The 11,613-nt window shown below is 41.2% G+C and overlaps 1 protein-coding gene across 1 annotated transcript in view; it reads right to left on the bottom strand.

Annotated features, from left to right (window-relative positions):
* Nucleotides 1-11,613, bottom strand: part of TANGO6 (transport and golgi organization 6 homolog) — a 273,346-nt gene that overhangs the window by 156,414 nt on the left and 105,319 nt on the right. Inside the window, 2 exon segments of the mRNA XM_014591005.1 lie at nucleotides 3,070-3,150; nucleotides 3,152-3,613. Coding sequence (XP_014446491.1) covers nucleotides 3,070-3,150; nucleotides 3,152-3,613 — 543 coding nt within the window.

Here is an 11,613-nt window from a genome sequence, read left to right as displayed (position 1 = left end):
TGGCCATCCCCCCTGGGTAGGTGATTTCTTGAGTCCTGTCTCTCTGTCTCTCTGTCAAATACATGCACCCTATAGCCAAAACTTCTACAATGATAATAATAATAATAATAATAATAATAATTTATTTTGTTTATTATTATTATATTTTAATTTGACCAAGAGAGATGGGGCTGGGGTGGGGTGTGAGAAAGCAAGCCGCCAAGTCCAGAACTGGAACCACAGTCAGCCATGTGGGAATCTGGTGCCTTAACCACCATACCACCTGCTGGCCCAAAATACATCTTTTTAATATGCCAGAGGGTGTGTGTGCCCACCAGAGAGAGAGAGAGAAAACAAGAAGAGGCTGGTAGGTGGTGTGGTGGTTAAGGGTGATGGACTCCCACATGGCTGACTGCAGTTGGAGTCCCGGACCTGGTAGCTTGCTTTCTCACTTACCCTCTCTCTCACTCTGTTCCTCTCTGGTCAAATTAAAATAAACAAATAAATAAATAAATAAAGTTAAATAAAATAATTCTTATAAAAGAAAGAAAGAAAGAAAAACAGTCCCTATGGGGAATGGTGATGCCACTATCTCTTCTCCTCTATTTCTCCCTCCTTTTGGGATTTTAGGCATGCACACGAAAGTGCCTGGTGTGTCCTTCAAGCTGCTGGGTCCAGGACTCAAACCTCAGTCGGCCATGTGGAAATCCAGCCACCTTATCCACCAGGCCACAGACTGACCCTTATCAAGGTACTTTTTTTAAAAAAATAATTATTTATTTTATTTATTATTATTATCATTATTTAATTTGCTATAGCGGATGTGCCCTCAACAGAGTGATTCAGAAAAGTAAGAGAAAATGAGAAAGCAAGTTGCCAGGTCCAGGACTCAAACTTTGGTTGGCTATGTGGGAGTCCAGTGCCTTAACCACTACACCACCTGCTGGCCCTATCATCATCATTTTTTTAAGGTTTCTGTCATACAGCACATGCACGCACTCACTAGAGAAACAGAGACAGTGAGAAGGAAAGTGAGAATCATCCTCCAGAGAGCATAGCCATGTCACAATTCCTTCTCCCCTTAGGATTTTGAGTATGTATGCACACTCACCTGACGTGAGTTTCAAGCCATCAGATCTGGGACTTCAACTGCAGTCAGCCATGTGAAAAAGTTCAGCACTTTAACCACTATGGCATCTACTGGCCCCCTTATCATTTTTTAATTTGCTAGAGTGTGTATGTGCTTGCTGGAGAGAGACAGAGACAGAAAGTGAGAAAGCACACCCCATGGGAAATGGTCACACAGCAATCCCTTCTCCGTTTCTCCTTTCAGGATTTTTGGCACACACACACCCACTGGCCCCTCAGGGTACATAATAGTAATTATTCTTGGCACATCTGTGCTGTGTTGTTGTTTTTTTTTAATTTTTTGATTTGACTTCATTTATTTATTTGTTTATTTTTAATATGACCAGAGAGGGACAGAGTGAAAGGGAGAAAGAGAAGGAAAGTGAGAAAGCAAGCCGCCAGGTTCAGGACTTGAACCATAGTTGGCCATATGGCAGTCCAGCACCCTTAACCACCACACCACCTGCTGGCCCCTGTGGTTTGGTTTTTTTTTTTTTTTATATTTAAAATGGGAACATTGGGACCAGCAGTTGGTGTAATGGCTATGTCACTGGACTCCCATGTAGTGTGCATGCATGTGCATGCATGCCAAGATCATGAGAGGAGAATGGGGGAAACGGGATTGTGGCGTGGCTATCCTCCCTGGGGGGGAGAGCTTTTGCTTTCTGTCTCTCTGTCTTTCTGGCGAGTGCACACGCTCTATAGCAAAAACTATTAAAAAAAAAAAAAAAAGAGAGAGGAATATCAATATTTCAATAGTTACAAGGATTAGAGACAACATCTGTAATGTGTATGGCCTGACTCAATAAATGATAGTTATTGTTATACACCTGCTTCCATTACTTGAGAGACAATGAAAAAAATGTTTTCAGTTAGAATTATAATTTTCAGTCCAATGGCTAGGATGTATAGAAGAGACCATCATCAATATCACTGAGGCTCAGTAAGTTTGAGTAACTAATCAGAGATTTGATCCCAGGCAATAGTTGCTAGACAGACCCCTTGCTCTTAAACTCTAACCCATTTTGAGGTCAACACAATGTCCACCAAAGGCAAAAGATCACAAACTAACCATACAACAAGGGGATCTTTAAAAAGTTCATGAAAAATGCATTTTATTTTTAAAAATGCATGAATTTCACATTTTTTGCACCAAAATAAACTCATATTTTAATTCCATTTTTCCATAAACTTTTTGAAGTCTCTCTGTATTTTATCACATAAATCTACAATTTAAATAGCTTTTTAATTCTGATGGAGAGAGGAGCGGGGAGGAGACCCAGCCTTGCCTAGTATATCTCTAAAATGAGCCCAGGGAAAATAGGTGGTTTACTTGGGCTGGGTCACAGAATTGAAAGTAGACCTATTCACCATAAAAAGGTACTTTCTCATCTCTGGGAATTTGCTCATGCCGTTCTACCTCACTTTTGTTTTACCTGTTGAAGATTTACCAGTTTGTTAGGACCATGTTAAAATCTACCTCCTCCAGCAGATTCCAACTTTCTCTTTTTCCTGACTATCCACAGCATTGCTTGCAAGTAAAAATTCTGAGCCCTGGGACCAGCAGGTGGCAAGGTGGTTAAGGTGCTGGACTCCCACATGGCTGACCGTGATTCAAGTCCTCGACCTGGTGGCTTGCTTTCTCACTTTCCCTCTATCTCTGGCTCTCTCTGGTGAGTGCATGTGCCCTGTGGCAAATTTAAAATAATAATAATGATAATAAATAAAATTATTCTAAAAACTTGAGCCCTGATCATGTTCTATTGAGTGGTCTCATGTAGTCATCTAAGTCTTTCCTATGTCTAAGTCTTCCCTCCTCAGAACGACTACAAGTTCCTGGAGAGTAATCTAGGACAATGCCTGACAGATTGTCCAGACTCCAAAAATACTTGGGTTGAATTAATGCTCCTGGACAGTTGCCCTGCCGTGCACCCATGTGGCTTTGTAGTGCATTCTGCTTACCTGGAGAAGCTTTTCTTGTAGCTCCAGGGCTTTTGCTTCTCTCTGCTCTATCCAAGGGGAAAGAGGACGGAGGGCAGCAGCCCTTGGAAAGAGTACGCAGGGCAGCAGCCCGTGTTGGAATTTGAGGATCATAAGCTGATAAGAGAACCTCCTGGAGCTGTTCTGTGGTTATGCTTTCAGATTTCTGGTGTGTAGGAGTGCTGGGCTCACTGACCTCCTTAGGAACACATGAAGCATCAGACTGCAGACCTGTTTGGGGGAGATTCTCATGGCTCTGCTGTTGCTGGAGGTGGCTCTTAGCTATTTCAGTGTATTTTCCATGACTGGTTTGTTGCTGCTTTTCTATTTTCCCTTCTGGATTTTTTTTATTCAAGGTAGTCTGGGCAGCCACACTGACAGTCTCAGTAGCAAAGGCGCCATGTGTAGAGATGGTGATGCGGAGATCAACGGCAAGTTCTTGGATGACGGGGTCAGGGTATGTGGTGGAGACCTTCTCCAACAGAGGCAGCAACTGCTTCATGGCAGCAAAATCACTTGATTTCAACTAAAGAACAAAATTCAAAAACCAAACACAAATGAACACAACGAACGTTAATGTGACTGAGCACAAGAAAACATATACTTGGTAAAAAGGTCAGGGATCAAATCTTGCTCATGGTATAATCAGCATATTGCCAGGGCCTAGCATTCAATAACTATTTGTTGACTAATTGAAATAACATTTATAGAACACTCACCATTGAACAGGTACACTTTTAAAAAAAGAATTGTTTATTTAATTTTATTTGTTATTATTATATTTTAATTAGATCAGAGAAAGAGAAAGGGAAAATGAGAAAGTCAGGTCCAGGACTCAAACCAAGCCAACCATGTAGGAGTCCAGAGCCTTAACCATACCACTGTCAGCCCCGAATGGGCACTTTTTAAAAAGAATTATTTAATTTTATTAATTATTTGAGAGAAAGAGAGTTTGAGAGAAAGTGAGAAAGCAAGCCACCAGGTTCGGGACTGTGGTCAGCCATGTGGGAATCCAGTGCCTTTAACCACCACACCACCTGCCAGCCTCCTGAATGGGCACTTTTTAAAGTTAACAGCTACATTCATATCCCTATGATATAGTTACTATTAATACCTACATTTTATTTATTTATAGAGATTTTCACTATAGGGCATATGTGCTCGCTGGAGAGACAGAGAGAGAGAGAGACAGACAGAAAGCAAGAAATCACTCCCCAGGGGGAATGGCCACACCACAATCCTTTCCCCTCCACTCTACTCTTGGGCCCCTGGGCATGCATACACACATGCCCAGTGTGAGTTTCAAGCCACTGGGTCCAGAATTTAGACCATGATCAGCCATGTGGGAGTCCAGTGCCTCAATCACACTACCTGCTGGCCCCTATATCGACATTTTAAACAGGGTGAAACTGAGGCACGGAACAGTTAAGTAACATGCCCAAGGTCACAAACTAGAAGACAATAAGACATAAACTCAAGAAGTGTGGCTCCAGAGCTCACACTCTTATCCAATACCCTCCAAGGTCTTACTAGAAAGAATAATGCTGTTTTGACTATATAACTGAAAGTAGCCAGTCAGCATACAAGCTTACCACAGGTCTGGAAGGGACTGGAATGACAACTGGCAGAAGCAGATTTCTCTTAGAGAGTGGGAGTGAAAATAATCTAAGATTTACTCTCTACAGAAGCTTAGTTTGAATAATGTCATGTGCCTTACTAAGAAAGATGCATGTATAGTCAATGTGAATAAGTACCAATGGTAATATTTTGCTATTTGGAAATATGGAAGAAATTATCATATAAGGTTTCATGAAGCCCTGAAACCTTAAGGTTTCATGAAACACTGAACATCTACACAGGATCTATTGTATATAATGTTTTCATTGTGCCCCATAAGTCCACAGAATTGTTATAATTCACTGTTCCACCACTGTCCTCTGAGTAAATGAAAATTTGAGGTATATGTCAGCTTTATACCTATAGAATTTCACCATACACTCAGATTTCTTTGCTTATACTTTTAAAAACTAATGCAAAACGGACATAAGGCAGACTTTCTAGCTCTACAACATGTTAGTTTATCTTCATGTGTTAAACAACTGACATTCTGATGTTACTATATCTTAAGAGAAAGGTCGATCTTTTCTGGAATCAATGTGAAACTGGAAAAGACATTTTAAGAAAATGTTGCTAGTGTTACCATTATGTTAAATTTCATAATTTCATGCAGATGAAGTAGCGGTTACATTGCTGGACTCCTATGTGGCTGACCACAGTTCGAGTCCCAGACCTGGTGGCTTGAAAATCACTCTGGGTGCATGTGCGTGCATGTGTGCCCAAGATCCCAGGAGGAGAAAAGATTGCGGCATGGCCATCCCCCACCCCCCAGGGTGATTTCTCACTTTCCCTCTCACTATCTCTGTCTCTCCAGCACATGCTCCCTGCTCCCTAAGGCAAAAACCTCTTTAAAAAAATTGTAAGGTGCCTCTGTTATATCCTGAACCTATTTTTAAAAGCATCTGAAATGGGAAAATCTACTTATATCTACAGTCTACATGGTCTTTTTTCTTTTCTATTATACAAACAATTTCTTAAAAAAAAAAAAAAAAAGACTAATGGATCAATGGAACAGAACAGAAAGTCCAGAAATAGAAACACACAAATAGAGTCAACTGAACTTTGACAAATGAGCAAAGCCAATACAATGGAAAAGAGACAATCCTTTCAACAAATGGTGGTGGTGCAACAACTAGCATCCACTTGTAAAAAAATAAATAAATAAAATGAATCTAGATACAGACCTTACATCTTTCACAAAAATGAACTCATAATGGATTATAGAGCTAAATGTAAAATGCCAAACTATAGCTACATAATAAGTAGTAGAAAACCTAGATGACCTTGGACATGAAGACTTTTTAGATATAACACAAAAGGTACAACCTATGAAAGAAATAACTGGTAAGCTGGACTTATTTAAAATTAAAAACTACTCTGTAAAGTTAAGAAGACAAGCCATGGACTGGGAGAAAATATTTGCAAAAAGGACTGCTATATGAAATGCGCAAAGAACTATTAAACTCAACAATAAGAAAATGAACTATCCTGGGACCAGCAGTTAGCATAATGGCTATGTCGCTGGACTCCCATGTAGTTGACCGCAGTTCGAGTCCCTGACCCGGTGGCTTAAATTCATGCCGGGCACGTGTGCATGCGTGCCCAAGATCCCGAGAGGAGAATGGAGGAAGAGGGATTGCAGCATGGCCATCCCCCCTGGGGGGTGATTTCTCGCTTTCTGTCTCTCCATCTCTCTCTGTCTCTCTGGCGAGCACACATGCCCTGTAGCAAAAACCTCTCAAAAAAAAAAAAAAAGTAGAAATAAAAAAAGAAGAAAATTAACTATCCAATTAAAAAATGACAAAATAGGGAACCAGCAGTTAGCGTAATGGCTATGTCGCTGGACTCCCATGTAGTCGACCACGGTTCACGTCCCGGACCCGGTGGCTTAAAACTCACGCCAGGCGCGTATGCGTGCGTGCCCAAGATCCCGCGAGGAGAATGGAGGAGAAGGGATTGTGGCATGACCATCCCCCCTGGGGGGTGATTTCTCGCTTTCTGTCTCTATGTCTCTCTCTGTCTGTCTGGCCAGTGCACGTGCCCTATAGCGAAAAACCTCTCCAAAAAAAAAAAGACAAAATAGATACCTCATCAAAGAAGATATACACATGGCAAATAAGCATATGAAGGCATCCTCATTAGGGAACAAGAATTAGAACAACAATGAGTTATCACTACATCCCTATTACTGTCAGCATCAAATTTTGGTGAGAATGTGGAGCAATAGGAACTATCACTCATTGTTAATGGAATACAAAATGGTACTGCCACTTTGTTAAACAGTTTGGTAGGTTTTTTTTTTTTTTTTTGGAGGGCTTTTTGCTATAGGGTGTGTGCGCTCACCAGAAAGACAGAGAGAGAGAGAGACAGAGATTCAGAAAGTGAGAAATCACCCCTCAGGAGAATGGCCACGCCACAATCCCTTCTCCTCCATTCTCCTCTCAGGATCTTGAGCACACACACACACGCCCAGCGTGAGTTTAAGCCACCAGGTCTGGGACTTGAACTGTGGTCGACTACACGGAGTCCAGCGACATAGACATTACACCAACTGCTGGTCCCAACTTTTTTTTTTTTAGAGGTTTTTGCTATAGGGCGAGACAGAGAGAGACATAGAGACAGAAAGCGAGAAATCACCCCCCAGGGGGGATGGTCACGCCGCAATCCCTTCTCCTCCACTCTCCTCTCGGGATCTTGGGCACGCACGCACATGTGCCTGGCGTGAGTTTTAAGCCACCAGGTCTGGGACGCGAACCGTGGTCGACTATGTGGGAGTCCAGCGACATAGCCATTACGCTAACTGCTGGTCCCCTGGTCCCAATTTTTTACAAAATTATTCATACTCCATTGGTCTAGCAATTCTGCTCCTTGGTAATTTACCCAAAGGTGTTGAAAACTTATGACCACACAAATATTTGTAAAAAGGCATTTATAGCAGCTCCAGTAATAATCAAAACTTGGAAGCAATCATGATGTCCTTCAGTAGGTAAATGGATAAATAAACCGTGGTACATCCTGACAATAGGATATTAGTCAGCAGTAAAAAGAAATGAGCTTTCTTACATCAGAGCCAGCCAGTAGCATGGTGGTTAAGGCATTTGGATTCCATATAGCTGACTGAGCAGCTTGTGTCCTAGACCTGGCAGTCTGAAAATATGCCAAGTATGTGTGTGTGCATGCCCAAAATCCTGAGAGGAGAATAAAGAAAAAGGACTGTAGAGTGGGCATCCTCCCCCAACCCCCATGCTTTCTCACTTTCTCTCTCCAGTCAGTATACATGCCCTATAGCAAAAAAAAAAAAAGAGCTCTCAAGCCATGAAAAGACATGGAGGAAATTTAAATGCAGATTACTAAATCAACACCTACATACTATACTGTTCCAACTATATGACATTCTGGAAAAGGCAAAGCTACAGAGATTGCAAAAGGCAAAACTACAAAGACTGGAAAAAGATCAGTGGTTGCTAGGAGTTAGGGAGAAGGGAGGGATGAATAGGCAGAGCACAGAGTATTTTTAGGGCAATGAAAACTATTTAATATGATACTGAAATGGCAGATACAAGTAATTATATATTTGTCCAAATTCATAGAATATACAGTGAACCCTAATATAAACTATGGACTTTGGGTGATAATGATGTGTTAATGTAGGTTCACTGATTATAACAAATCTACTAAACTACGGTGTGTGATGTTCAAAGTAAAGGAAGTTGTACATGGATGAGGACAGGGGTTATGTGGGAACTCTCTGTACTTCCTGCTCAATTTGGCTGTGAACCTAAATGTGATCTGAAAAATAAAATTCATTTAAAAAAAATCTCTTCTCCCTGTTTGAAACTTCTTAGTCATCTCACCTAACTGGGCAACTTCTCTGATCACCATAAGCAGGTAGGTGAATTCTAACTTACAGACAATGAAAGGTATGCATTTTTTCAACTTCATGAGACTAGAGATTTCCCAGTATTAGAATGTTCAAGAAAATCTAAGATTATGGGTACAAACTATTTGTTCATAAATGTTCAAAACAATGTTTGGGGTATAAAGTAATAGTCACTTATTTGATAGATGGGAAAACTGAAGCACTAAGTTGTTAACTACTTTTCAAGGCCACTGTCAAAATTGAGACCTGACCATAAACCCTTCATTTCTACTCCTGTCACTGTTCTCATATCCAAATCTCAGAATTCCTCTTTAGAATTTTTAAAATTTTATTATTTTTCAATCACGCCAGAGAAAGACAGAGAGAGAGAGGGGAAGTGAGAAAGCAAGCTGCCAGGTCCAGACTTGAACTGCAGTCGGCAATCTGGGAGTCCAGCGCCTTTATCACTATGCCACCTGCTGGCCCCAGATCTCAGAATCCTATGTAAAAGCCCTAAGGTCTAAAGGAACAGCCCATGAGATTCCTTTATCTGACTGTCTCACTTACAGAGTTTTTTGAATCCTTCAGGAAAGGAATGAACAGAACTACATCAGCCCATATCTATGAGCTGTTTCATTTGTGTCAAGGGTGAACCAACTGGATGGTTAAGTGGTTCTAAATCTCTGAAGATTTCTTATTTAAGAACTGAGGATTGTACTGGTAGAGCAGGGACTGAGGAAGGCGGTGTGAGAGAGAGCACACCCTCCAGGAGAAGCATATAGAACTGGGGTAAGAGCAAGAGGAGGTTTGTTTATACTGAAAAGGCCCCACAAAAGATACAGAAAGCTAAGCAGTATATATATGTTCACCTTGCCCTGACCTGTTCTGGACAGTATGATTGTTCTAAAAGAATCTAAGGGACTCTTTGGGCAATTAAACTCTGAATTAAAAATTCCTAATTCTGTCCTTCTGATTTTCTTCTTCTGTCATGTGAGGATGTAGCATTTAAGGGGCCATCTTGAAAGCAGAGACCAGAACCTCCAGGTAATGAAGCTGTCAGCACATTGGTTTTAGATTTCCCAGGCTTCAAAGCTGTGAGAAAGAAGCTTCTGTTCTCTATCTTTAAAAAATAAAACAAAACTAATTCTGAAAAAAACTAATATTTTATTAATTAGTTTTTTTGTTGTTGTTGGAATATGCTTAAGCTTATCAGATAAAAACAGACAGAAATTAAAATAAAGTTAAATAAAATAATTCTTTAAAGAAAACAAAAACAAACAAACAAACAGAAGGGGCCAGCAGGTGGTATGGTGGTGAAGGGTACTGGACTCCCACATGGCCGACTGTGGTTCTAGTCCCAGACCTGGCCTTCTCACTTTCCCTCTCTCTCTCTCTCTCTCTTCTCCCTCTCACTTGGTTCCTCTCTGGTCAAATTGAAATAAATAAAATAATTATTTAAAAAAACAAAACCAAACAAAACCTAACAGAGAGCATGGGGAGCACTCCTCCCCCATGGAGAATGGTCACTCCACAATCCATGCCCCTCCATCCCTCCCTTCTTTCAGGATTTCGACAATGCACACACACATGCCTGGCATGATACTCAAGCCACTAGATCTGGAACTCGAACTGTGCACTTGCCAAGTGGGATCTGGTCACCTTAATCATCAGGCCATGGAGATGGCCCTTACATTTATTTTTCATGTTCTCTTTTCTTTGGGGGGAAGGGGAGGACAGGGGACACGTGTGTTTACCAGAGAGAGACAGAAAGAAGGATAATTGAGAAATCACCTCCCAGGAGGATGGCCACACCCCAATTTCTTCTCCTCCACTCTCCTCTTAGGATTCACATATGCCCAGCTTGTTTTTAAGCCGCAGAGTCTGGGACTTGAACCACGCAGTCAGCTATGTGGGATCCAGTGCCTTAATCATCATGCCACTTGCTGGTTCATCTGTGTGTTCTTATTTCTACATATCAACTATGTTTCCTAAGATATTTAGTTGATGAGTTTATTAGGTCTGAGTCTTTATTTATATACATTGCTGAATTTGTTCACAAGTGACATTTTTACTTTTATTTGAAGTCAGCATGCAAAGTATACCCTAGTTTGTAGTGAACTACACCCATAGAGACACACATGATATAGATGTGGAGCTTTTAAAAATTAAATAATGACAAATTCATCAGATTAATCACAGCAACTACAAGGTAAGCTTCATGAGGGCAAGGAAATGCTTGATGAATACTTATTGAAGGTTAATTCCACGATATTCTCAAATAATAGAGGCAAGCAGTAGCCATTTTTTTTTTTTAAGTGGGAAAGCACCACCTAAGAGGGATGGCCATGCTGCAATCTCTTCTCCGCCATTCCCCTCTAGGGATTTTGGGCACACACAAGTGCTTGCTGTAATTTCCAAGCCACTGGATCCAGGTCTCCAACTGTGCAGTAGAATGAGGGATCCAGGCACCTTAACCACCTCGCTACCTATAGGCCCCTACAGGCACTGGACTTTTTTTTTTTTTTTTTTTGAGAGGTTTTCGCTATAGGGCACGTGCGCTCGCCAGACAGACAGAGACATAGAGACAGAAAGCGAGAAATCACCCCCCAGGGGGGATGGTCGCACCGCAATCCCTTCTCCTCCATTCTCCTCTCGGGATCTTGGGCATGCATGCACACGCGCCTGGCATGAGTTTTAAGCCACCGGGTCCAGGAATCGAACCGTGGTCGACTATGTGGGAGTTCAGTGACATAGCCATTATGCTAACTGCTGGTCCCCAAATAAGAACTTTTATAGCCAATTTGATCACTGACATGTAAGTAAGTGGTTGAAGGATGTTGTGTTACTCTAAGAAAATTCTGAGGAAAGTCTGGATTGCCAAAGATAATCGAGCAAATGCTTATGAAAACACTAAGTATGGCTCTCCTTCTCCCATGGCAATACATGACTAACACGACACTCCCATGGGTGTATCCAGACCTAAAGGTTACTTTCTATGGGTAAGAACAGTATTTCTAAACTTTTTTTTTTTTTTTTTTTTTTTTTATGGG

The sequence above is a fragment of the Tupaia chinensis genome, unplaced genomic scaffold (assembly GCF_000334495.1).
Source record: "Tupaia chinensis unplaced genomic scaffold, TupChi_1.0 Scaffold000523_1, whole genome shotgun sequence".
Taxonomy (NCBI): Eukaryota; Metazoa; Chordata; class Mammalia; order Scandentia; family Tupaiidae; genus Tupaia; species Tupaia belangeri.
This window is presented reverse-complemented; position numbering and strand designations above follow the sequence as displayed.